Raw genomic sequence first — 27,341 nt, 5'->3', positions numbered from 1 at the left:
ACAGGAGTGCCTGGCGTGCTCTGGTCCAGGGGGTCACGAAGAGTCGGACACGACTAAATGACTAAACAACAACAACAAATGATTTATGTTTGTTTGTTTATAATGTTGTGAAAACTAATAAAAAATACTTTTTTGGGGGGGGGGGAATCCACCAAAGTCATCCGGCCGGCTTAGGGAGGTTCAATGCGGGTTTGCTTTCAGGGTGAGCGTGGCGCAGGGGTCTCCTCGCAACCTCCGGGAGACTTGGCAAAGCAAGGGCTCCAAGTGCGGGGTTACCCGCCGCCACATTACCTCCAGGAGGAGGAGGAGCTCCCCAACCGGAGCCACCGCCCCTCCGCCGCGGGGAAAGGCGGAGTCCCAGCCTGACATCACAATTCCCCTCCCCTCCGCGCCGGGCAGGACAGCAGGCAGGCAGGCAAGCAGGCGGCTGCGGAGCGCCTGGGCGCCTTTGTAGCGGTGCCGTCGCTTCCCCGGCCTGCCGAGCGCGCCGCGATGCTGCGCCCTCGGATGCCGCGCTCGGAGCAGCACTGACGGCGCGCACCATGAAGGAGCTGCCCGGCGCCTCGCTGCAGAAGGCTTGCCGCCTGCTGGTCATCTTCTGCGTCCTCCACCTCCTGGCCGTCGTCCTCTACTGCTTGGCCGGCAGCACGCTCAGCTTCCAGTGGAGCCTGGAAGCGGCGGCGCCCCGCGGCCCGGCGCCCTCCCGGAGGGACCCCGCAGCCCCGGCGCCCAATGCCTCCAAGCCGGACGCCTCTTGCCCCGAGCCTTCTCCGCATCTGGGTAAGTCCCGGGCTCGGCCGGCCTCTCGCTCTCCAACTGGCGTCCTCGTGTTCCCCCCACCCACCCTCTCCTTCGCCAGCCCCGACGGCACTTTGCCCACCACGCTGCCGTCGCGGGTCCCCCCCTCCATCTCCTTAGCCTCTCTCCTCCTGAACCCCACGCGCTTCCCTGGCTCTTCCTCCCAGCCCCCCACTTTCTCTCCCCCCCCCTTTCCTGTTCCTGCCTCCTCGACGGCCCGTCCTTCTTTCGGAAGCCTCTTATCAACCCGCGGATTCGCGTGCGCCTCTCCTTTCCCTTTTATACCGTCCCTTTCTTCTTTCCTTTGGATTAAACGTAGCGGAACTTTCCCCAGGATAATAAACAGCTAGCGCGCTGGGTTGGCAAGTTTCTTCCCTAGTATGGCTTGTTACACAAAGTGGGCAATGGCTCGGCCTCAACCGTCTAAAAACAGCGAGCAAGCTTTTGAGTTCTTCAGAGTTCTTCGTCGGGCTAAATAGGACGTGAAACGCGCTGGGTGGGTGTGGCGAGGAACACAATGCCCCATAGCTTTTGTATCCCTTGTAAAACGGGCGAAGAGGGACATCTTTTACCCCATAAAGTCTGTCTGCGCTCTTATTTGGAAGGGGCCCCCAGCGGAGCTAAGCGGGAGCTCTGCGTAAATACGCACAGGATCGGACTGCGTGGCTGCTTAGCGCCATTGCTCACTTGCGCGCAGGGAACTCCCTTTGAGTTCAGTGGGACTTGGGCTGAAGTAAGCGTGCTTCGAAATGGGCTGTTGCTCATAACTTCCTCTTCTGCTACAGCCTCCCCTTTCCTCCCTCAAAGCTCCCCCCACCTTTCCGGACTCGCTCTTTGATAGCTCTGAAGTGCAACTTTACAGCTCCACAGTGCTACTTCTGACAATGTTTGTGAAAGGAATATAAGTGGAATATAAATGGATGAATCACATGTGCCACGTTGCTGAAGAGGCGCTTCTTCCTCGTCCCTAGACAAACATGTTCTCTCCCCTTATTGAAGGAGAGGTGTCGCTGGTTTAACTTTTTAATTTTATGCATGGACAGCTTTCTGGACCTGCCACAGAACCCTGTGAGCAATCTCCATTTCTGTATTGTTCTGGAGCTTTCCCACTGGAAAGAGAACGAACCTCTTTAGCAAGTGTGCCAAAAGTGGTCCAGTGTATGGCATATTGCCACGCTAGTGTGCACTGCTATAATATCCCCCTGCCTCTCATCCGCTGAACCAGGAACCAGCAGAAATGCAGGCCTCAGTCTGCTCCATAGCTGGGCCAGTGGGCATGCAAATCTACCTACACATGCCGTGATACCTCCATGTTAATACAGTTTGCTTTGTTTATTATTAATTTTGCAGATTTATAAACTGCCTCCCTGAAGTTTTGTACAGTAATTTTATAACCTAGTCATATTTTCTTTCTACCATTGTAGCCTCCTCCTCCTCAGAATAGTTTGTTAGACATAATTTAGGAGCCAAACAGCTCAGGGGATGTGCTAGCCCAGTGGATATGTTTCCTTTGAATCCCTACGCAGCAGCAGCAACAGGAGCTATGTTTCTGTAATGTTCTTGCTCTCACCTGCCCACATTTCTGCATTCAGTTTCAATCTTAAGGGTGATTGCCACACCCTAGCATCACTATGCATGCCGTGGGTTAGCATGCTGGTGCCTCAGGAAAACAAGCTTCTCGGAATTGCCAGAGCTAGGTTTGCAGTTTTGGGGCTACGTGTCCAAATGGTATTCGTTCCAGTTCTAATATCCAGGGCTGTCTTAAGCATATGTGGCACCGGGGTGCAAAGATCTGCCCTGACCCCTCCCAGGTTGCCCAGTCCCAGGCGCGCAGGAGGGCGGTGCCAGCCAGCTGCCTCAGTGTCTGACTGGCTCAGTTGCCCCAAACTCATGACACAGAGCCGCCCGCTGTGCCGCTCTGACTGACAGGCAGGCTCTTCCCCGGACTCAACTCTTGGGCCCCGGACTCTCAGCCTGGCACCACTGAGAGCCCGGTGCCCGGGTGCCCTGCACCCCTAGTGCCTATGGGTAAGACAGCCCTGCTAATATCTTTAACATCCACATTGCTGTTTCTATTTATTTTCGCTTCTGTGGAATATTTCCCTGGTCATCATGCATGTGCCCTGGGTGCTCCTTTAGCTCAAGGGTGGCAAACCAGTTTTGGTTTGGGTGCTGCGTTCACCCTCCTCAGCTGAGCTGTACAGATCAGCTTAAAAGGAGCTATTACTGGTCCCGGCTCATCAAATGAATGATCTGAATGCTAGAGGGCGGAACATTTGCTTTCTTATCAGGTCACTGAGCTAGGCCATGGGCATAGGTAAAGGGACCCCTGACCATTAGGTCGAGTCGTGGCCGACTTGGGGTTGCGGCGCTCATCTCGCTTTATTGGCCGAGGGAGCCGGCGTACAGCTTCCGGGTCATGTGCCCAGCATGACTAAGCCGCTTCTGGCGAACCAGAGCAGCACACGGAAAAGCCGTTTACCTTCCTACCAGAGTGGTACCTATTTATCTACTTGCACTTTGACGTGCTTTCGAACTGCTAGTTGGCAGGAGCAGGGACCAAGCAACGGGAGCTCACCCCGTTGCGGGAATTCAAACCGCCGACCTTCTGATCGGCAAGTCCTAGGCTCCGTGATTTAACCCACAGCGCCACCCACGCCCCAGCCATGGGCATAGCCAGGATTTATTGGGGGGCAGGCTTTATGTTGGGGGGGGGCAGAACTGAGTTATATATGATGCAATTGGTCAGTTAAGTATTTTTATTGATTTGCTTGATTTGGGGGGGGGGCAGCTTCCCCCTGGCTTCACCCATGACCTAGGCTAATATGTTTGAACTTTTCTGCTCAAACCACTTAATTCCCCCCCCCCCCCTTTTTGCTGCTACAAAAACCAGTGGAGTCCTAGAGCAGGCTTCCTCAACCTCGGCCCTCCAGATGTTTTGAGACTACAGTTCCCATCATCCCTGACCACTGGTCCTGCTAGCTAGGGATCATGGGAGTTGTAGGCCAGAAACATCTGGTGGGCCAAGGTTGAGGAAGCCTGTCCTAGAGGGTCTGGGGGGGAAATGGGTTGCTCTCTCTCTGTGGGGCTCATTGGGCCCCCTGGCTATTCTTTGAGCAGTCATTTTGTAAGTTTTTCAGATATCGTCCATGCTGAATATTTGTCCCCGTACCCTGACCCCAGAAACTGTGTTTTTCCTTAGCAAGTGCTTGAATTTGTTGCCTCGCATTGCTTAGAGTTCCTTTTTTTTGTGTTTTAATGTCCCTTGCATAGTTACAATGTGAATAGGATAGATACTGTGTGAGGAAATGTATACAATACAAATAGGATAGAAACACTGTTTTAAAAAGAGAGAGAGAGGAGGAAATGTATACAGTGGTACCTCAGGTTACATATACTTCAGGTTACAGACTCTGCTAACCCAGAAATATTACCTCGGGTTAAGAACTTTGCTTCAGGATGAGAACAGAAATCGTGCTCCAGCGGCACAGCGGCAGCGGGAGGCCCCATTAGCTAAAGTGGTACCTCAGGTTAAGAACAGTTTCAGGTTAAGAACGGACCTCCGGAACGAATTAAGTTCTTAACCCGAGGTACCACTGTACATTAAAAGAAACAAGAGCCCCATGCCAGATTCTAGATTTTCTCGACCCATTTCAAATAGGGTTTAGGCCTGGTTTTGGCACAGAAACTGCTTTCGCCGCCTGTATAATGATCTCTGTCAGGAGAGGAACTGGGGAAATGTATCTCTGTTAATTCTCCTTGACCTCTTGGCAGCTTCCGATACCATCGACCATGGCATTCCTCTGGAGCAGCTGTCTGAGTTAGAGGCGGGTGACACCCAGAGGGTGTCGCCTGGGGAGTGTTCTTCAGTGAGGTTCCTCAGGGTTCAGTTTTATCCCCTCTGCCTTTTAACATCTATACGAAACTGCTGAGTGGGGTTATCTGGAGGTTTGGAGTACATTGTCAGCAATATGCCAAAGACACACAGCTCTGCTTCTCCTTTAGTGAGCCAGTGTGGTGTAGTGGTTAAGAGCGGTGGACTCGTAATCTGGTGAACCGGGTTCGATTCCCTGCTCCTCCACATGCAGCTGCTGGGTGACCTTGGGCTAGTCACACTTCTCTGAAGTCTCTCAGCCTCACTCACTCACAGAGTGTTTGTTGTGGGGGAGGAAGGGAAAGGAGAATGTTAGCCGCTTTGAGACTCCTTACGGTAGTGATAAAGCGGGGTATCAAATCCAAACTCTTCTTCTTCTTCTTTACGTCTGCAGGTGAGGCAGTGCTGGACCAGTTTCTTGCCTCAATAATGGATTGGATGAGAGCCAACAAACTGAAGCTCAGTCCGGATAAAACTGAGGCACTGTTAGTGGGTGGATTGCTAGACCAGATGGCCTGGAGGTGGCCTGCTCCTGATGGGGTTACACTTCCTCTGAAGGAGCAGGTACATCACTTGGGGGATACACCTTTGCTGTCACTTGAGGCTCAGGTGGCCTCAGTGGCACTGAGCACCTTCCAGTTTGGGTTTGGCTGGTGGCCCAGCCATGCCCCTATCTGGACAGAGATAGCCTAACTACTGTTGTCTATGCTCTGGTAACCTCTAGGTTAGATTGCTGCAGTGTGTCCTACCTGGGGCTGCCTCTGAAGATGGTTCAGAAACTTCAGCCAGCGGCCAAGTTGCTCGCTGGAGCAAAAGGTTTTGAACATAGTTTTGTTCTGACACCTTTGAAGGTCTTTTCGTGGCTCAAGATGCAGCAGCTGTGACTTTGTAAGCCTTGGCTGAATCTGATTCCAACCCTCCATGTTGTTGTGGGATATGGTGCTGTTTTATTGGTTGAAATCTGATTTATTGTTTCAATTGTATGTTTGCTTCGTTAGCCACCCCAGGAGCAGCAGCTGGGAAGGGTGGGGTATGAATTTTCCTAAATTAAGAAAAGAAATATCTGGCTTAAGTTATTTTCCACTTCTCCAGCTTCTAGAGATTTTATATATTTGGTACATCCTTGTGTCCTTTATGCTGTTTCTGTTAATTGTACTTTAGTCCCATTCCCACCCAGCCATTATATATATGTCTAGTATCGAGGACTATATATATTAAAGTGATGCTTCATGGGCTTCTTCTTAGCAACTTAGACAATCAGGCTCCTGCTGATCTTCCTTGCAGGCACTGTTTTGTTCCATACCCACTTCAGTAGTTGTTGTTCCCAGAACAGGGTGTTCTCAGACATTTGCTACAATTTAGGAAGCCCCTTTTCTTCTCTTGTCACAGTTCCTGAAACAATAATTTATTATTAATCTTTGCTTTGTTCCAAGTTACAAATTTGTTCCAGTATACAAACTTTAACAACAATAGTTTTTGGAATTTGATGGTTTGTTAAATACTAAAGTTACTGGTTTCATTTAAAACTTCTGGGCAGGCTGGTACCAATTGAGAATGTTACTAAGGAACTTGATTCAGCTGGCACTCTGCATGTGCCCCAGAACAACGTGATTTATTTACCTTTAGATAGCTGTGCAATCGGCATTCTGAGAGGAAGCAGACCTTGGCATAGGCTGGTTGCCCTTGTTGATAAAGCGAGGACTTGTGTGCCTGGGACTGAACTGTGAGAACTTCGGATGTAAGAGCGTACTTGGCAGAGTTTAATGCCCAAATAATGTCTTCCTTGTACATGGAAGGTGTTTACTTTCGCCACGCATAACAAAACTTACATAAGCAAAGTGCTGAAGGGTGATCACTTTGGCGGGATTTGGTAGTTTCCATTATGCAGTCACGTTAGGTTAGTTCTGAGGGATTCTTCCGGAAGAACTTCTGGGGTCAGTGTGGAGGACAACGGTGGAAACTTTGGAACACAAAGTGTTGTGGTGTCGTCTGTTTAATTGCTGTGGACATAAATTTATAGCAAAGTCTTTGGAGAACAAAAGGGATTGGGTAGGTGACTGCTTGTATGCTTGGCACTGTGAAATGTGAGAACTCTGGATGTAGGCAATATTAAACTCTGCAACTTATCATTTGTAGCAACTGCCCACACAGGCACACACCTCTGCTTCGGAGTTAGACAACGTGGTGCCATACAAGAGTGCCAACTTGAATAAAAATGGGGGGGGGGACAGGTAAGTCCCACCCCTTATAATTGATCACATGATGTGGCACGCACACACTATTTGAATAGTGTGGGAAGGGTGTCCAAAGTTTTATGGGGACAGGGCTGAAGGGGCCTTGGTCCCTAGGAGTTGCCTCTGATTTTCCTGGGAAAGGTACCAGCAAGGGTAATATCAGTTCAGCCCTGGCTTGCTCATATTTCGCACAGTGCAGCAAAATATGTTCAAAATATAATCAATGTCTTGAGTGTGCACACGCGCGCGTGCACACACACACACACACTACCGCTCCCAACACCTCTGACTATTGGCCATACTTCCAGTTCCCACATGGGTTGTTTTTGTCACGCAGGACCAAATCCAGTCACAAATTGAGAGACTGTGTTCCGATTGGCTCTTGCCTCTCAACTCCGCCCCTTAGGGCGGCCTAACCTGTCTGCCCGGGTTGTGACTCAGCATATATTTAGCAGTGCCTCTTCCATTTAGCGTCACCCTCAGTCTAAACGCATTCTGTGCTGAGGTGTTCCTTCCCCTCAGTAATCTGTGCCTTTAACAATGTGTCTCGAAGTCTCCAGGCTCATCCTCATTTCCTTTTGAGCTGGGATTTCTAGGTCCATGTCCTGTTGCTTTTTTGTTGTCCCATTGCTTTTGCTGGCAAAGCCGCAGCTGCTTATGGATGGCTTCCAGCACGCATAAAACATAATAAAACGTCAATCATTTAAAAAATCTGCATAAAACGGAAATGTGAATGAGCCCCCCATTTGGCTTAGCTTTTTGTGTGTGGAATCTCATCTCTTTGATCCAAGCTGGTTTCTTCTGAGCGCATGTGCCCTAGCTAGTCTCCTCTGCCTCTTCTACTTCATTCTCTTGCCTATTTTCTATGTTTCTTACTCTCCTCAGGTTAGTCAGGAAACTTCAGGGCACGACGCAAGCCTCATGTTCTCCCTAAAGGAATATTTTTTTCTCTCTCCCTCTTTTGAAAATGTATTGGGAGGATTCCAAAGAACCCGAGTTGTTTGTTTAGACACTGCATGGAGCTCAAGTGCAATCTGTGAAGTTTGGCATACCTTCCTTCTTCCCATCGCAGCCAACGTCCTGAATTATCAACAGTCCGCTTTTGAATATTGGCAGAATGCCTATATAAGCTTGGTGCCCCGTTGCTCAGAGAGGTCTGCTCTGCAGCTACAGTGAAGCATGGCGAAATCCCCTGCTTTCTTTCTCCTTACCTTGGAATAGATAATTTTTAGCATGTGGTCCTTTTCTTCCTCCCTCCTCTGTTGCTCAAGTCATGCAGTTCTTCTGCCTTTGTGGAATACAGACATGGTTTGGGGCTGGGTTACTTAAAGGACTGCTGTCATTGAGCCTGCCCAGACTCTGAAGATCAACACTGGAGGGCCTGCTTAAGTGTCTCTTGGTGAAGGAGCTCCAGGCAGTTGCGGTAGGGACTTCTTGGTAATGGTCCCGTACCTGTGAAGGTAAGCAGGCCCCACAAATCACGGTCTTGAAGAGGGTCTTAAAGACCTAACTCTTCCCTAAATCCTTTGCTGCTTGATATAAGGAGGGGCTATAAACTAGAGTTAGGGACGCGGGTGGCGCTGTGGGTAAAAGCCTCAGTGCCTAGGGCTTGCCGATCGAAAGGTCGGCGGTTCGAATCCCCGCGGCGGGGTGCGCTCCCGTTGTTCGGTCCCAGCGCCTGCCAACCTAGCAGTTCGAAAGCATGCCAGTTCAAGTAGATAAATAGGGACCGCTTAGTAGCGGGAAGGTAAACGGTGTTTCTGTGTGCGGCTCTGGCTCGCCAGAGCAGCTTCGTCACGCTGGCCACGTGACCCGGAAGTGTCTCCGGACAGTGCTGGCCCCCGGCCTCTTGAGTGAGATGGGCGCACAACCCTAGAGTCTGTCAAGACTGGCCCGTACGGGCAGGGGTACCTTTACCTTTATAAACTAGAGTTATTGTGCCAGAGTCTGACTTTTTAATATATTCTCATAGTTATAGAATTGGACGGGACCCTGAGGCTCATCTAGTCTGGAATGCAGGAATATGTTGCTGTCTCATATTGGAATTGAACCTGCAACACTGGCGATACCAGTGCTACGCTCTAACCAACTGAGCTTTTGTTTTGGTTTACTTCTGTTAGGCTTCTGATAGTGCTATGAAATGGCTATTTAAATGGTTCTGCACAGTATCTGTACTTGGTTTCTCTCATATCTATTTTGAGCTTCTTTGTGGAGCAGGTTTCTAAAAAAAAAAAAAAAGCAGATTATAAATCCTTTAAATAAATACAATTCATCTGGAAGCTCTAAATGAATGTTGTGGAGTTTATTGACAAGATTGGCAATATTCTCTTTTATTTTTCTCTCTTACATAGTGTGTTAATAGGACCCCTGACCATTAGGTCCAGTCGTGGCCGACTCTGGGGTTGCGGTGCTTATCTCGCTTTACTGGCCGAGGGAGCCGGCGTACAGCTTCTGGGTCATGTGACCAGCATGACTAAGCCGCTTCTGGCGAACCAGAGCAGCACATGGAAACGCCGTTTACCTTCCCGCCGGAGCGGTACCTATTTATCTACTTGCACTTTGACGTACTTTCGAACTGCTAGGTTGGCAGGAAGTGTGTTAATAGTTGATAGGTTTTATCACTCTCCCGCTTAGTTAGAAGTACAGTTGTTTATTGTAGCTCATGGCTATTAGCATTTCTTTTATATAAATTAAGTCCAACCAAGCTCTAGTTCTCTCTAACTTAGCTTATATCTAAATTCGTTTTATATGTGAACTCAAATATTTTATTCATTTTGGTCAGTTTTTTTAAAAAATCTTTATCTCCCCCGCCCCCCATAATTGGGAGAATAGCTATATAATTAAACCACAAATATACATGGTCTAACGTGTCCAAAATTGTTCCCCAGTCAAATTCACCTATGAAATTGATTGCAGATCTTTTTTATTGTTTTACTTTCCTTGTTTTATGTTAGTATTTTAGAATATAAAAGTGTTCCGTTTACATTGGAAGAGACCAGTTTTTATTGTATTTGCATATTCTGCTATTACTTTGAGCCTTATCTCTATGTTGTGCATCATAGCAACAGTAAATGAAACCACTCAGACCTTATCTACTGTAGTCACCCTGAGGGAATATGAAGTAAAAGTGCAACTCTTTACCTTAAGATTGTAAAAACGCAACTTGTTTGAGAAACGTAAGTAGCAGTTCCCATTTATTGAAACAGATCAATGTTAATCCATTCATGGAAAGTTCAAGGGAACAAGACTTTCTTAACACAGTGTAATGGTTCTAGGGGTTGCTCGTGCGTAAGTTGCCGCCACTCCTGGCTAGGTTACCTGGTTGAACCCTTTCTGTCTGGACAGCCTCAAGTTTCGTGGCTGCCTCAGTCGCTGGCAGAATCCGTCAGTGGGCGCTTCTTGAACCTCTTCCAGCATAAAAGCTGTTTGACGCCCAGTCTCCTCCTAGTCTCCCTGCGCGGAAGTCTTCTGCGCAGGGAGGGTGTGGGCAGTGGAGTACTCGTACTTTCTCCGCTGGTCTCCGGCGAGGAGTCCTGGAGCCACCTCTCCGATTCCCCCATCTGCCCCCCTTCTCCACTGGTGTTACGCTGATTTCCTTCCCCAGCGGATGGGCTGCCTCTCTTCCTACTGGGACCCTCTCCGGCATCCCTCTGGAGCCTTCTCTCCGCCTCCAGCTCCGATGGCAGTTCCCTGATACACAGTGACTAAACATGCAACACTATTGGCATCAGACATAGGGCCCTAGCTCAGTGGTTGAACCTCTGGTTGGGATGCAGAACCTCTCGGGTCCAGTCGCCAGCATCCCCCGGTAAGGAGTGTGAGAAAACACCTCCTGAAACTCTGGAAAGCTGCTGCCAGTCAGTGTAAACAATATTGAAGCAGACCTAATTTTCAAAGATTAGAAACGCTGTCATTAATTTGGCATTTATTGATGTGGAGAGTGGGGTGTTAGAAACTCGAATATATAATCTAGGCAAGGTTGCAGCCACCAAAATGGAATGTATACCTCGGGTTACATACGCTTCAGGTTACAGACTCTGCTAACCTAGAAATATTACCTCGGGTTAAGAACTTTGCTTCAGGATGAGAACAGAAATCGTGCTCCGGTGGTGCAGCAGCAGGGGGAGGCCCCACTAGCTAAGGTGGTGCTTCAGGTTAAGAACAGTTTCAGGTTAAGAACGGACCTCTGGAACGAATTAAGTACGTAACCAGAGGTACCACTGTACTTGCCATTTTGGGGCAAGACGGCTCTAAAGTCTAATTTTTCAAATGATGGACTGACTGTGATTGATTATCAGTTAAACATCTGGCTAGTTCAAGTGAGAACCTTGAGCTAGGTTAAGAACTTGGGAGAACTTTGAGAAGAAAAGTCACTTGATCCAGGGACGGTCCACATATATATTGGCCTCTTATGCCTACCTCTTTTTCTTAATGGTGACACGGACCATTCATGATGTAAGAATATTCTGCACAATTTGTGAGCTGGGCAGTGGGATGGGGTGTGTGAAGACAAGATACAATAATTAGGTATAACGTTGTTCACTGTTTCTGCTCAGGCCACGTGAAAAAGCATTTTGTTTCCAGAAATTCAGCCTGCACACTGTCTCACAGGATGGTACATGCATTGTAGAGCGTTCAAATTTATTGGTAGTTAATGCCACATACTTCATCTACATGGGCTTGTCCTAGTTTTTCTTCATGCTAAGAATGCAACAGAATGCGGAAAATAACTACAAACTAGAAGAACAAATTACAGTCGTAGCTTGGAAGTTGAACGGAATCTGTTCCAGATGTCCGTTCGACTTCCAAAACATTCAAAAACCAAAGCGCAGCTTCCGATTGGCTACAGGAAGCTCCTGCAGCCAATCGGAAGCCCCCTCGGATGTTTGGCTTCCAAAAATAGTTTGCAAATCGAAACAGTCACTCCCAGGTTTGCGACGTGCGGGAGCCAAAACGTTCGGGAACTAAGCTGTTTGCCTTCCAAGGTACGACTGTACTGCAATGCATCCCTCTCACTCAGGCAGACTTGCTGCTGTTCAGGGTGCCAGCCAGACTGACATGCTGTCCTCCAGAAAACTAAAGTGGAGTGGAGGGTTAAACAAAGCAAGTTGCTTTTTCCCTCCCCAAGATTTCCCAGTTCCCATACCTAGTGGACGCTCCCAACATTCTGCAGTTTCTGGGGACTATGGAGCACACTTAATCCCTGCTGGTGGTGTAAACAAAATCTGCTCCTTTTTTCTTATGGGGCATCCAAGAGCCCATACAGAGTCCTTAAGTGGGTTCCCTATCAATAAGAGAAAATAACCAGAAATTAGGGACGCGGGTGGCGCTGTGGGTTAAACCACAGAGCCTAGGACTTGCCAATCAGAAGGCCGGCGGTTCGAATCCCTGCGACGGGGTGAGCTCCCGTTGCTTGGTCCCTGTTCCTGCCAACCTAGGAGTTCAAAGGCACATCAAAGTGCAAGTAGATAAATAGGTACTGCTCCGGCAGGAAGGTAAACAGTGTTTCTGTGTGCTGCTCTGGTTCGCCAGAAGCAGCTTAGTCATGCTGGCCGCATGACCCAGAAGCTGTACACTGGCTCCCTCGGCCAGTAAAGCGAGATGAGCGCTTACTTGGGCAGCCTGGCCATTCTTTCGTGATGGTAAATACTTTAATTCCTGAATTCAGGTCACAGGCTCACCCTATTCATACACAAACATGCCTTAAAGACAGGTAAGCAAAAGACAATGGAGAGGCTTTTCCATTTCCTTCCTCCTTGCAGAGAAACATTTGAGGGCAATTTTGGAGAGTCAAAATGGTTGTAAATTTATGAACATTTAATTTATATATTTGAGACCATAATTTCTTATAACACTGGGCTCTCAGGTTCCCCTCTCTCCATTAAACCATTTTTTATTTTAAAAACACAAGCATACCTTTGGAGTCCCTGGAGTATGTAGAAGCAGCTTGTCTTATTTGTAAGCGCTTTGTTGCCTCCAAACGGTAAGCACTTGACTGTCTGAGCTTGCTGTTAGTATGCACTCCCCGTTCCTACCTGCCGTTATCCTCCCTGTTATTATAAGCTTTGTGTGTTTGCCTGTGTGTCTGTATTTGTGTGTGCTTGTTTATACTTGCATTAAACATGCATGATGATAGATGGATGCCCAATGTGTACATCTTTTCCACTACTTTAAATTGCACGCAGTGAGAGCCATTGCTTAGCCCATTTTTTAATGTAATAGTGGTCTGGTTTTGCTAAATGTCTTGCTGGAAGCGCTTAATATGGGTGAAATTACTAGGTCCAGAGCTAAAGATGCACCCATAATGATCTTGGCTCTGCCTTTTGTGTGTTCATGTGGAGATTAGTGCCTTTGCTGTTGGCTGTCTTCTTGGAAGGAGGCCAGCGAGAAGGTCTTAGTTTTCTTTAACATCACATTTATGTAGATTGTGTTTCTGTTCCTGTTGTACATTTACTTTGAGCTTGATGATGCTGGTATTCTACTGTTTTTGTGTGTCCCCAACGGTAGTTTATTCATAATCCATTTATACAATAACATAGGTAATCATTAGCAACTCCCCTTGTCCTTTCCAGTCTTGCTTCCTTCCAGTGTAGAAATGCAAAAAAATAATAATACTGAAATGTATTCCTGAAATGGCACCTCCATCCAAAGATAGGAGTGCCTTCTAAACCCGGCTCACGGACGGTCCAGGAATTAGCGTGTTTTTACATGAGTAGAATGTGTCCTTTTATTTAAAATGCACCTCTGGGTTATTTGTGGGGCATAGGAATTCGTTCATTCCACCCCCCTAAAAATATAGTCTGGGCCCCCAAAAGGTCTGAGGGACAGTAGACCGGTCCCCTGCTGAAAAAGTTTGCTGACCCCTGTACTAAATGATAGTCATAAAGTTCCTTGTTTCAGTGTTGCAGGTTTGGGACTCACAACATTGTGCTATATCCGTGTATATATAGCAAACAACATGTGTGTGTGTGTGTGTGTGTGTGTGTATATATATATATATATATATATATATATATATATATATATATATATATTCTAAAGGAATCTAATGCAGTTATTGAGATAATTGCTTTTCCAATGCAATGTGGCTTTCCTTGACTCTTAGCTTTCCATGAATTGCTTTGCTGAGCTGCTGCTGACTGAACTCTGATACTATCGTAACTGAAATGCAGCACTGGAGCTTGTTGTTTTGACCTTGTGTTGTTGAGGAGACTAAATATATCCGCTGCCCGATAAGGACACGCAGTATGGAAATTTCAGATGGGAGGCAGGCTCAGGCCTGCACAACTTGTGAACCACTAAGCCAAACACAACCCACAAGTCACATATGTAGACACCCCCTCCCGTGCTGTTGCTCCTACCCACTCCCCAGCAGTGAGTATTCAGAGATTCTGTGCTTCTGCACATGGAGGTTCCATCTAGCTATCATGAATATTAGCCATGAATTTGCCTTGTTTAAAACCAATGTGGTTGCAGCAAATTCAATATGTTAATGATGCATTGTGTGAAGTACTATTTTTCACTTGTTCATCCTAAATCTTCTGCCAATTTTTCCTTTAGTGCTCCCAAGTTCCAGTACAGTGGTACCTCAGGTTACAGACACTTCAGGTGACAGACTCCGCTAACCCAGAAATAGTACCTCGGGTTAAGAACTTTGCTTCAGGATGAGAACAGAAATTGTGCGGCGGCAGTGCAGCGGGAGGCCCCATTAGCTAAAGTGGTGCTTCAGGTTAAGAACAGTTTCAGGTAAAGAATGGACCTTCCACTGTACAGTGGAACCTTGGTTCTCGAACTTAATCCATTTTGGAAGTCCATTCGACTCCCGAAAGGTTGGAAAACCAAGTCATGGCTTCAGAAACAATAGCCGGCAGTTGCATCGGATGTTCGGCTTCTGAAAAACGTTCAAAAACCGGAATACTTACTTGCAGGTTTTTGGCGTTCGGGAGCTCATTTGTTCATCAACTAAGCCGTTCAGGAACCAAGGTTCCACTGTATCATATAAGAGAGAGAGAAAATTCACTTTTGCTGCTACTGCTCTTTATGTGAAAACCATCTGTCATGTTTCCTAGTTGTCTTCTCTACCCCAAATGAAAAGCCCCCAATATTTTAGCTTTTCTTTATGCAGGAATGGCCCAGGCTCTTAGTTGTCTTTTTATTGGTTTAGGCATACTTTTGTTTTAAGAATTTTAATATTGATTATATTGCCTAAAATAATTTTGTGCTCTTCTTTGACCATCTACATAGCACAGTCCTATTCAGAAGCAAGTCCTGTTGAGTTTAGTGGCACTTATGGCTAGTTGAGTGTGATTAGGATTGTGGTCAAAGATGTTATTAGTCAGTTTAGTGGAAAGCTGGAACAAATAAATCAGGTACATGGCGCATAACAGCCTTTCTTTGACAAGGTGGTAGAGCGCTCAACCAATTTAAGAACAGAAATTACTCTGTGCTGGTCCCAGCATTGAAAATGCTTTTGAAGGACAAGAAGGGAGTGCTTTTCACTTTCCTAGATATTTTAAAGTTTTTGTTTATTAGAACTTGAATGGAAGATGGGAAATGGCAGAAATATATTAAAATCAAACTTCTAAAAGTGTTGTGAAATAGAATGGGAGTCAATAGGAAAAATGTGTCTGATCATGGAATACAGTGGTACCTCACAAGACGAATGCCTCAGAAGACGAAAAACTTGCAAGACGAAAGAGTTTTTTGTTTTTTGAGTTGCTTCGCAAGACGAATTTCCCTATGGGCTTGCTTCGCAAGACGAAAACGTCTTGTGCCTTTTTCTTAAAACCGTCAATGCATTCCTATGGGAAACAGTCAATGCATTTCCTATGGGAAACCGTGCTTCGCAAGACTAAAAATTCACAAGACGAAAAAACTCGCAGAACGAATTAATTTCATCTTGTGAGGCACCACTGTATACTGGTCGCGATTGGGGATAAACCTCCTGTTTGGTTTGCTCTCTATGACATCAGGTGTTGGGTTTTTTTGGGTAAAGTTTTTTTTTTTTTAAAAAAAGTTAATTTCATAACATCTAAAAAGCAGAGAGTGCAGTTAAAAGATGAGAAACAAAAACAATAAGATAGGCACCTAGAATAAGGTGCATATGACATCAAATGTTGACATTCACATAAAGGACTAGCTGTAATGAAAAGTCTAAGAATTTTCTGTGGCTCCGTCTTAACCTTCTTTGTAGTCAGTAAAAGAACAGTATATTAGACAGTACAGTGGTACCTCAGTTCCCGAACACCTCTGTTGTCATATGTTTCTGTTCTCGAACGCCGAAAACCTGGAAATTAATCCTTCCGTTTTCGAACGTTTTTCAGAACCTGAACGTGCAACGTAGTTTCCACTGAGTGCGAGAAGCTCTTGCAACCCATGGGAAGCCATGCCTCGGTTTTCAAACGTTTCGAAAGCCGAATGAGCTTCCAGAATGGATACAGTTCGAGAACCAAGGTACCACTGTATCAGAAAGTGTACCTGTAACTACTCTGATTCTTTAGTCACTTTTAAGGGAGAGGACTGAGGCTCTGTACACTCTCCATTTGTTCTGCAACCAATGCTCTCCCACTGCTGGATTGGGAAGTGGCGTAGGCACAGTTAGCCACAATTAATATCTACCCTGTATGAAATACTCCATTTTGGTGGACGCAGGTGGCGCTGTGGTCTAAACCACGAAGCTTCTTGGGCTTGCCAGTCGTAAGGTCAGAGGTTTGAATCTGCACGACGGGGTTCACTCTTATTGCTCTGCCCCAGCTCCTCCCAACCTAGCAGTTTGAAAGCATACCAGTGTGAGTAGATAAATAGGTACCGCTGTGGCGGGAAGGTAAATGGCGTTTTTGTGCGCTCTGGCTTCTATCATGGTGTCCTGTTGCACCAGAAGTGGTTTAGTCATGCTGGCCACATGGCCCAGAAAGCTGCCTGTGGACAAATCCTGGTTCCCTTGGCCTGAAAGCAGAGATGAGCGCCGCAACCCCATACAGTGGTACCTCAGGTTAAGTACTTAATTCGTTCCAGAGGTCCGTTCTTAACCAGAAACTGTTCTTGACCTGAAGCACCACTTTAGCTAATGGGGCCGTCGCACCGCCGGAGCACGATTTCTGTTCTCATCCTGAAGCAAAGTTCTTAACCAGAGGTACTATTTCTGGGTTAGTGGAGTATGTAACCTGAAACGTATGTAACCCGAGGTACCACTGTAGTCAAATTTGACTGGACTTAACTGTCCAGGGGTCCTTTTCCTCTACCTACTCCATTTTGGTGCATTTCCCCCCAAAATGAGTTTTTAACCAAATTGAGAAATCTGTACTGCAATTATATTTAGTGTGGCTTCAGACATGCGCTAGTTATGTTGGAAGGCGTAGGGTGGTTTTTTTCTGCACTGCTGCCAGGCACATGAACACAGATGTACCCATGAAGAGAGTAAATACTGGAAACATGCTCAGATGCACTCCGGTATTTAGCAACATTGTGTGTGCAGAGCCGAGTCTGACCTTTAACATAGACAGTGAATGCTCCAATCTGCTCTAATTGAAGAGTGCGCCTCTCAAAAGACTCTCATCCATGTCTGTCGTCATTCACTAGTTTTTCCAGAATCGTGGCCAAGGGCGTTTGGTTGCAGACGGGACTGTATAATGTGGATAAAAGTCCTCTTGTGAAATAGTTGAGGCTGTTGGAAATCTGCTCCGTTGCAAGAACTGGGGAAAACTCCCAAATTAAGCAAGCCCGCTATCTTGGCTTTTCCTGTTCCCGGACTTCTCAGCGCTTTATATCTTGGCACATTCGAAGATTACCTTGATTTGTAGATGATTAATTATATTGCATAAGAGCAACTGTTCAGGAGTGTCTTGTTCCATATTACGTACTGTATGCTGTGTCAGAGTGTCCCAGGAAGGCAAACTTTGAAAGAACTATCGCACAAAGAGGAGATGCCCCTTGTTCGTCAGCAGTTTGATGTGGTCTTCACTATTAATCAGATCTGTCGCAGATTGGAGTGTGTACAAATGTAACATTCTCTGAGTGATTTTCCTCTGTGCTCTTTTCCTGTCCCGGTGGTTCTAGCCCAAATCTGGCTTTGAAAGCTGGAAGCCAGACATACCGTATTTTTCGCTCTATGAGACGCACCAGATCACAAGACGCACCTAGTTTTTGGAGGAGGAAAACAAGAAATAAAATATTTTGAATCTCAGAAGCCAGAACAGCAAGAGGGATCGCTGCGCAGTGAAAGCAGCAATCCCTCTTGCTGTTCTGGCTTCTGTGATAGCTGTGCAGACTTGCATTCACTCCATAAGACGCACACACATTTCCCCTTACTTTTTAGGAGGGAAAAAGTGAGTCTTATAGAGCAAAAAATACGGTAATAAAGGAGGCTAGGGGTGTTTCCAGGCTATCACTATGTTCACATACCAGCAAATTCAGGTGGCGCAAATATTGAGGATTGGAAGGTCTTGTGCCATAAACCAGTGTACGAAATTGTCCAGGTGCCAGACGCATTTTGCGACCAAGTGAAAGTGCCGGGGCACCAGGATGATGCCTGACACCTCCAACATCAAGTGACTATTCTTCTTTAAGCTCTTTACCTAGCTCACGGTAGTCGTCTGAACTGGCCAGATGTTGAACTTGAGAATCAATCACAGCCAGTCCATCATTTGAAAAAAAACAACAAAAACTTTAGAGCTGTCTTGCACCAAAATGGCAACGAGACATTCCATTTTGGCAACCCTAACCTTGGTTTAAGAAGCCATTTGGTGCTTAGCTTATATATCTGAGTTTCTAACACTGCTGGCTCAGTATAGGGGATCTTTCTGGTTTCCCCCACCTCTTCTGCCCTGCTGCCCCTCCCAGGCCAAACGCAATAAGTATCTGTTTATTATACACAGTAAAAGATTGGGCAACTTTCACCCCACCCTGTGTATCAAGTCACTTTTTTTATTATTATCAATGACCAACACAGCCTATGTATATTTATCTAGAGACTTGGAAATGATTGAAGAAGGAACCGGGAAGTAAGATATAGAGGGAAATCTCAGCACAATGAAAGTTGGTTTCAGTGTCGTGTATGCCAAGCTCACATATGGGTTTTCCACGCCTCCATGTTCAAAATTTCCTGCTCCTTGCCCTTATCTGTACTTGTTTTCTTTTATCTGCCCAGCTAGAATGATTCTGTGACAGCTGGTTTTATTCAACTGGCAGGCTGAACATGTTAGTGCATTGCCCTTCTTAGTTCCTTAAGATATGAAAGGAAATGATCGAGCTCACCCTGCCAAGAAGCAGATTTATTTTATTTTTTTAAGGTGGGCAGACTGTCTTTACTCACATCCAAGCAGAATCAAAAGCAGTCATTTGCTTTCTACCAGTCCTACCCTACGGGAATGTGTGCCCCCTCTTTTGTGAATGACACATTACCTCCGTCCTAAGCGCACGCATGTTGATCATCTCTGCTTTGCAGAAGGTCCAAGGCTAAAATCCTGGCAACTTTGGGTAGGGCTGGGAATTCCTCTGGTCTGAAACCCTTGAGAAGTGCTGCTGAACATAAGGCAGCTTCTTAAGTTCCCATTTGATACTAGTAGGATTTTCCATTAGTAGACACACTTAAGAGTGCTCTTAGAGCTTCCTAGTGTGTCTCAGAAGTGTGAACATGCTGGATTTCACAACTGCTTCTCTCTGTTTATCTTTTTCTCTCCTGTTCTCTCTTTCTGCTTCTTACAGTGAGTATGTCAGGCAGCCCTTTTTCAGTAATGATGCCATAATGATGGGATGTTCTTGCTGGAGGGGACCCATTCATGGTCATATTTAGGGACGTTTTTAATGTTTGAAGTTTAATTCTGTTTTTAGTCCTCTGTTGGGAGCCTCCCAGAGTGGCTGGGGAAACCCAGCCAGATGGGCGGGGTATAAAACAACAACAACAAATTATTATTACCAAGGATTTTGAAGATATGTGTGGGGATATGAAGGTTTAATGCAGTTGGTGGGTTTCAAACAAACAAACACAACAACAACAGAGAATATTGTAGTGTTACTGAATTGGCTCATTTCGGCCGGTTGTCAATTGGTAGTTTTGTGCATACATCTGTAAATCTATTTGATTATTAGTTGCATCTCCAGCAGTAGGGTTGTGTAAGTCAAGGTAGAAGTCCTTAATTTAGCCCACTGTTTCCCAAACTTCTGATTACAGAGGGACATTTATTTTGCTGTTAAAATTGAAAGCATACCTCACTTCTACATCTGAAAGGCTTGCTTCTAGAATGTCTTGGAGTAAGAACTACACACCCACAGGCGAATCTACCTTTTATGTAGTGGCTGACTTTGGGCGTTAAAAATTCAGTGGCGCTCTGTGCAATGCCAAAATTTGGTGGCCCCCCCCCCACCTTTCATTTTTTGTCATTGTTGTGGCACCCCTCTTGGCTCGATGCCCAGTGCTGGCAAATCAGTCGTATTCCCCTAAATATTCCTGTTTTATGTCTGTATGCATCTCTATTTTGAGTGTGCCTCTCTAAAGAGGCAAGTTCAGACCAGTCATTCATACAGAGATGCAACATACTCTCCTCTGAGGGTGGTTAATTCTAGTGTGTGTCTGAATCAGAGGGCTTGACGATAAAAATCTCACCCAAATCTGTGAGGTAACAGAATTTCCTGCTTCTGCCAAGGCTGAATGGAAGGAGCAAAGTCCAGAGCAATGGATCATGCAGATGGAGGTAGGCTCCTCTGTGTGGGTGGGTGTGTTTTTGCTCATGGAAAACTTCAGATATTTCATTATTATGGCCCTCAGTTTGGGAATTAACAAGTCTACCACTGTTGTTGTTGTTGTTGTTGTTTAGTCGTTCAGTCGTGTCCGACTCTTCGTGACCCCATGGACCAGAGCACGCCAGGCACTCCTGTCTTCCACTGCCACCCGCAGTTTGGTCAAACTCATGCTGGTAGCTGCAACACTGTCCAACCATCTCGTCCTCTGTCGTCCCCTTCTCCTTGTGCCCTCCATCTTTCCCAACATCAGGGTCTTTTCCAGGGAGTCTTCTCTTCTCATGAGGTGGCCAAAGTATTGGAGCCTCAGCTTCAGGATCTGTCCTTCCAGTGAGCACTCGGGGCTGATTTCCTTAAGAATGGATAGGTCGGATCTTCTTGCAGTCCATGGGAATCTCAAGAGTCTCCTCCAGCACCATAATTCAAAAGCACTGATTCTTCGGCTTTCTTTATGGTCCAGCTCTCACTTCCATACATCACTAAGTCTACCACTAGTGCATCTAATTTCCCTTAAGAAGGTTGAATACGCCTGGTGTCTCCTTCTGCATGAGTCTATTCCAGTATCCTGAGCTGGTCATGTAATTTGAAAGGCTGCTGGATTCCCTCTGTTTGTGTTAAAAGTGTGCATTGGGGCCAGGCAAGTCCGTTGGCAGCTTACAATACCAGAAACCCATTTTGCTTTAGAATTCTGGTGAAGGCGTTTTAGGAGTTGTAGTTTCGGTGGCTGAGCTAAACCCCAAAGAGGTTCCGTTTTGCATGTGGTTAGTACCTAAAGTTTTAAAAAAACAACACACACACATACCCCAGAAGTGAAAATGTTCAAGACGGTTTAAGAATGACTGTATACATTGCTGCCTTGTATCTTCAGCACCTGTGTATTGGTTCTAGACAGAAGTGGGTGGATGACGGTTAGGCAAAGTGATCATGCCAAGTTGACTTCTATTTTAAGAACTCTTTTAATCGGGCCAGCATGCCTTCTGGTCCGGCACTCTGTTTTCACAGTAGCCAACCAGATGACCATGGGAAGCCTGAAAGCAGGATTATGTCATGCCACACCCCACATTTCATCCATACTTGGTCTCCTACCTGACCCTGACCAGTCCCAGACTCAGCAAGGTTGTTGCCTTGTGCGCTTTCAGACCATGATCAATAAGTCATTTGCAGTTCATCAACTCATTTCCATTTGACACTCCTCTTCTTGAGCTGTTTCTGTTGTAGCTGTGAACTGCTCTGTAATATTAAGAATTCCTGGTTGTGTTTGCTTGTTTTCCTCTCCCCTCCTCCTTCATTTTTCCTTTTGTGCCATGTCTTTCAAACTGTAACCCTCTGCGCAGGAACCGTCTGTAGATATAAACTATTAGCTGCTTATAAAACCGTGCTACAGAAATGTAGTACCCTATGAGGCTTTATACACAGCAGATGTCAAATGTTCGTATTTTTGACGTACAATGAGTCAACTTACAATGCACGATCAGTTTGGAGATAAGCAGGCATTCAATATAAGAGGCACGCCAAAGAAAGCAAAGCTCAGTCAGGCTGGAACTGCCAAGTTCCACATAGAAATCTGTTTAAAACAGATTCCTCCTCCCTGCGTACCTGTAGTTCACAGTGTTAACTACACTGTAGTCTTGCTGTCTTAGCATTAATCATCAGGGCTTGAGATGGCATCAAGGCCTCAGAAGTATTTGACTGTGCCTGCATATAAAGAAGTGGTACAATATTACCAGGGCTGCAATTATAACAAAAACAAAAGGGTGGGGGAGAATAAAAACTGTAAGTAAAATGTTTCATTCTGGAAAAAAAGAAAGAAAATAAATTACTACAGTTGTACCCTGGTTTTTGAACAGCTTAGTTCTCGAATGTTTTGGTTCCCGAATGCCGCAAACCCAGACGTGAGTGTTCCAGTTTGTGAATGTTCATCGGAACCAGAACATCCGATGCGGCTTCCGCAGCTTCTGATTGGCTGCAGGAGCTTCCTGCAGCCAATCAGAAGCTGCACTTTGGTTTTTGAACGTTTTGGAAGTCGAACAGACTTCCGGAATGGATTCCATTTGACTTCCATGGCACAACTGTATCCAGTTTAAGCTGTGTGGTAACATCTACAAAGGGGACTGGTCACTTGTATCCACCCATAGCTTGGATGAGAGACCTTTGTGACCCAAGTACAGATGGCGACTATTTCTCATGGGGATTCTATTCCTGCCTCCTGTGTGTTATACGGGGCGCGTATAAGTGCCCCGCCCCCAATTTTGCCCTGTTCTGCCCCCGTTATGCCTTCTTCCGGATCCAGAAAGACCTGTGTGTAGGCGATTGCACGTCAATTGAAGGCGCCTAAAATGGTTGCCATTTCTGAATCATGAGGCTAACACATTGTCCTCCATAAATGTATCCAGAATGAAATTCTGGACTCCCACCCTTGTTCTTTAGTAGACTTTTTGCAAACCTATCGCTTCTTTAACAAGGCACCAACGATCTCGCACCATTGTCTTGTCTGACTTGTCTTGTGGTTTTTCCCTCCCTCCCAGTTGGCCCTTTGCGTGTGGAGTTTTCGCTGACTGTGGATTTGAAGAAAGTGGCAGGCGACAATCCAGAAGTCAGGGAAGGTGGACGCTACACCCCAAAGGAATGCAGAGCGCTTCAGAAAGTGGCGCTTATCATCCCGTTCAGAAATCGAGATGAACACTTGAAATACTGGCTGTATTATCTTCATCCAATCCTTCAAAGGCAGCAGCTTGATTATGGTATATATGTAATTAACCAGGTAAGAGATCGCCAGATTCCAAATAGCCTATTGCGTTTGCGAAAGGAGCACGTGCATGCTGTCACTTTCAGACATGTTGTGGACTTTCTGCTGAGTGAATTGCTAAAAACGGTTTTGCGGTGTGTAATGCCTCATGGTTGGTTTAACTCTGCTAGCAACAGGAGTGTTGTGGAATTGTGCAAAACTGTGTAAAAACAAAGAAAGTTTAGGAAAGGTTTTCCTCACCCTTGTTGCGGTATTATAATATGCTCAGCTAAAGATTCTGATGGTTAAGGGTTCTTTCGTATAATGCATTTTACAACATTTAGATTTGGTCATGGCATATGAGCTCCTGGAGAGCATTTCCTTCCTTCATATAGAAAATAAAATCTATACAAATCTAATTTAGCTTCCCCTCAACTTCCCTCCCCTCCTTTCTGTGGTTATTTATTTTATATCTTTTTACTACTGCATATCCGATTCAAATATATTTACAAATTTTCCCTTCCCCTCTAAACAAGAAATTTAACAAAAAGGAAAGGGGTGGATTAAGAGAAGTGGGGGAAACCCTCACCTCATATTAAAATACATGAAAAATAACCATAAATATATCTATATTAATTTAAACAGATAGATCTATGCAGTCCAGATAGGTATCCACACAAAGTTGACATTTATAAGAAATGTGTTCAAATTATAATTATAATTTATATAACCAACCTTTTTCAAAAGATCTCAATGTTGTATCTCAGGTACAACATTAAGAACACATTTTGTAGAGCCTAATAATAAAAACATAACACAAAGCATAACAATAGACAACATAATAATAAAATAATGTAGCAAGGTGAGTGTATATCCTTCTGATTTTTATATTTCTGTTTGCTAGATCTGAGCTGTTTAGTGTCGTTGGGCTGACAGAACCTCTTTGTACCTTGATGCTAAAACAGTGGCAATAGTTTGTTGGTACAGCAAGAGAAGCCTATAGCCTCCCTTGGCTACAAGTTGCCCAGACTGAGGGGATGGCTGTGGATCTGTGAACTGTCTGTGTCCAGGGCAGCTGTCTACCAGCTCCATCTGGTATGCTGGCTGAGACTGCAGACTGTCTCCCCAGAGTGGTGCATGATCTGGTTATCTCTCGTTTGGACAACTGCAGTGTGCTCAATGTGGGGCTACCTTTGAAGGCGACTCAGAAACTACAACTAATCCAGAATGTGGCAGCTAGACTGGTGACCGGGAGTGGCCACTGGGACCATATAACACGGGTCCTAAAGGATCTTCACTGGTTCCCAGTACATTTCCGAGCACAATTCAAAGTGTTGGTGCTGACCTTTAAAGCCCTAAATGGCTTTAGGGCATCTCCACCCCCATCATTCAGCCTGGACACCGAGGTCCTTCTCCAAGGGTCTTTTGCTGGTTTCCTCACTGCAAGAAGTGAGGTCATAGGGAACCAGCCAGAAGGCCTTCTCTGTAGTGGTGCCCATCCTGTGGAATGTCCTCCCATCAGATGTCAAGGAGATGAAGAACTACATTACTTTTAGACGACATCTGAAGGCAGCCCTCTTTCGAGAAGTTTTTAATGCTTGATGTTTTGCTATGTTTTATATATGCTGTAAGTCGCCCAGAGTAGCTGGGGAAACCCAGCCAGATGGGTGGTGTATAAATCATCATCATCATCAACATTATTATTTATAGGACTTGTAGCACTGGATTGGTCATTTTTGTGTCACCTGAGGTCCCAAGCCAAAGGATTTGGGAGTTGTACAACGATTGCAATTGGGACTTCCTGCAGTTCCCTTCTCTAGCCAGCAGTCTTGGTTGATCTGTGAGGTAGTGCAGAACTTTTAACTGATAGGCTTGTATTATAATGGACTATACTTAGTTCTGTTGTATTGACTGAATAGCTATGACATTTAGTTGCATTTTGTTGTACGGTACTTGGAATGAGTTTACACAATATATTGAAAATTTTAGTTGCCTCCTCTAGTTATTATCACACAGGGTTTTTGCTTGTCTGCTCAGAGTTATCTCTTAATGTCTTCTTAGTCTTTGTGCTGAGCTTTGGGGAAGCAGAATGCACCTGGGTTTTTTGCTGTGTTTTTTTTTTAGCTTTCTTAATCTTCATGAGCCAAATTGATGCTTTTTTCATGTGCCAGTTTCATAGGGTATGTACATCTGCATAACACAACCGTCTCATACTTTTTCACGGAATAACAAATAGTTCCAGATTCGGGGCACCTTTTTTTAGCAGTTTAGGCAGGTTTCGTTTGAGTGAGATTTCAATAAAGCAGTTATGAAATTACACTGATGACCTGGGGGCAGGTTGTTTGTTAGCTTAAGAGACAAACTTCATTGTTGCCATCAAACGTATAACGTGTGTTTCCCCGTTTGGCTCCCAAAACAACAAGCAGGAATGTTCCTTTGCAAAGTAGAATAGCCTGTTTTTAATATTGGTTTATGGCATCTCATCTTCCCTCTTGCTTTATTGCTCAGGGATGGGACCTGATTTCTCAGCAATGGTTATGTTCTGGGATTGCCTATCAGTTTCAGCGCTGGCTATGTTGGGGAAATCCAGGACACCCTTGGTTATTTTCTTGGGATGTTGGCAGGACAGATGATGGTTAGTGGTACATGGAACTTCTCTGCTCATTGGGTCATTGACTAGTGGAGGGGTCCAAAATGGTGGCTTAATTTTTCAAGACATGCTTCTGGAGGTCATGCGGTTTGAGTATCGCTGGGATATACATCTGATGGGGTCTTACTCTTTGCCATCTGATACCTACTACAAATGTCTTAAGAAGGAAAATGCTTATCACGATTTGTTCAGTTAAACATCTGTCTTGTCCTTTGAAATTTTTGTTTGCTTCAATCAGCATAGGATGGGATGTGAGGCCATTTAATTGTGTTTCTCTGTGGCTGAACGAAGGTTTCTAGTTCTTTTGCAAAGGAGTAATTTGTGCAGACATAGAAATAAGTTTCTGTGGGGTAAGTTGATGGCACCCTGATCCAAAATATGCTTAACTTGGAAAGAAATTCCGTTGATTTTCACAGAGCTTACTTACAAAGGTTATTAGCGTTCAGGGCTCTGATGAAATTCTGCAAAAAAAAAGGGCTCTGTAGTTTGGAAAGAAAAACAGGGGATGGTGGATAACAGTAAGCATACACAGGCTAGGTGTGTACAGAGTATAATTGTGTCGCTGCTTTTCCCCATTATGATGCAGAAATCATACAAAAGTTACCGAGCATCATGACCTAATTTGTCAATGAAGCATTCAGTTTAGTTAACTTCCTTAAAGGAGTGTTAGTTTTGTGTGCATCAAGCAACACTGGCAAATAGCCTAAATTATCCAGATGGTATTTTTCTTGGGTTATGAGGAGCTTTTAAAACCTGCTAAGAAAACGTTCTTATTTCTTTGCTCTCTTGACAATTGCTTTCTCTCTCTTTCTTTTTCCCCCTCCCTTGTCTGTCCTTCCTTTGCATCCATTCTTCCTTCTCTTCTCCCTTCCTTCTAGGGGGGGAAATCTTACCTTTCTCTTGTTAAACCTGTCCTATAGCAAAGCAATCGCTGAAGCAAGGAGAGTTTGTATGTGAGCAATTGATTCTTACTCCATCTGCGTCCTTCTGTACTCTGCATCTGGTAGGAAAAAGGAAGGAAGGATTGAGCGATTGATTGAACGCTGACCACTCTACTGCTTCAATGGTAACGTCCCACCTCTTAACTTTCGGTGCAGTGCAAATTCAAACTTGAATCTACTGCAGGTTTTGAACCTCTGAAATGCATTAAATTGGGCTGAATACTGAAATGGAGATGGGTGGAGGTGGGGGGGGGGATGTGATGTGAGAATATATAAAATGGAAGTTGGGCCGCTGGAGCCAGTGGAAAAAACTGGATGCTAAATGACCCCTCTCTAGTATGCAGTTTGCCTCACTCTTTTAAAACCATGGTCATGCTGGCCACAT

The 27,341-nt window shown here is 45.4% G+C and overlaps 1 protein-coding gene across 1 annotated transcript in view; it reads left to right on the top strand.

The window, feature by feature from the left end:
- The first annotated feature begins 205 nt into the window (after nucleotides 1–205).
- Nucleotides 206–27,341, top strand: part of B4GALT1 (beta-1,4-galactosyltransferase 1) — a 50,592-nt gene continuing 23,456 nt past the window's right edge. The window contains exons 1-2 of the mRNA XM_083420522.1: nucleotides 206–780; nucleotides 23,166–23,401. Coding sequence (XP_083276648.1) covers nucleotides 543–780; nucleotides 23,166–23,401 — 474 coding nt within the window. The 5' untranslated portion in view covers nucleotides 206–542. The remainder of the gene's footprint in view (nucleotides 781–23,165; nucleotides 23,402–27,341) is intronic.

Source organism: Podarcis tiliguerta (assembly GCF_965153285.1).
Source record: "Podarcis tiliguerta genome assembly, chromosome: 17".
Taxonomy (NCBI): domain Eukaryota; kingdom Metazoa; phylum Chordata; class Lepidosauria; order Squamata; family Lacertidae; genus Podarcis; species Podarcis tiliguerta.
This window is presented reverse-complemented; position numbering and strand designations above follow the sequence as displayed.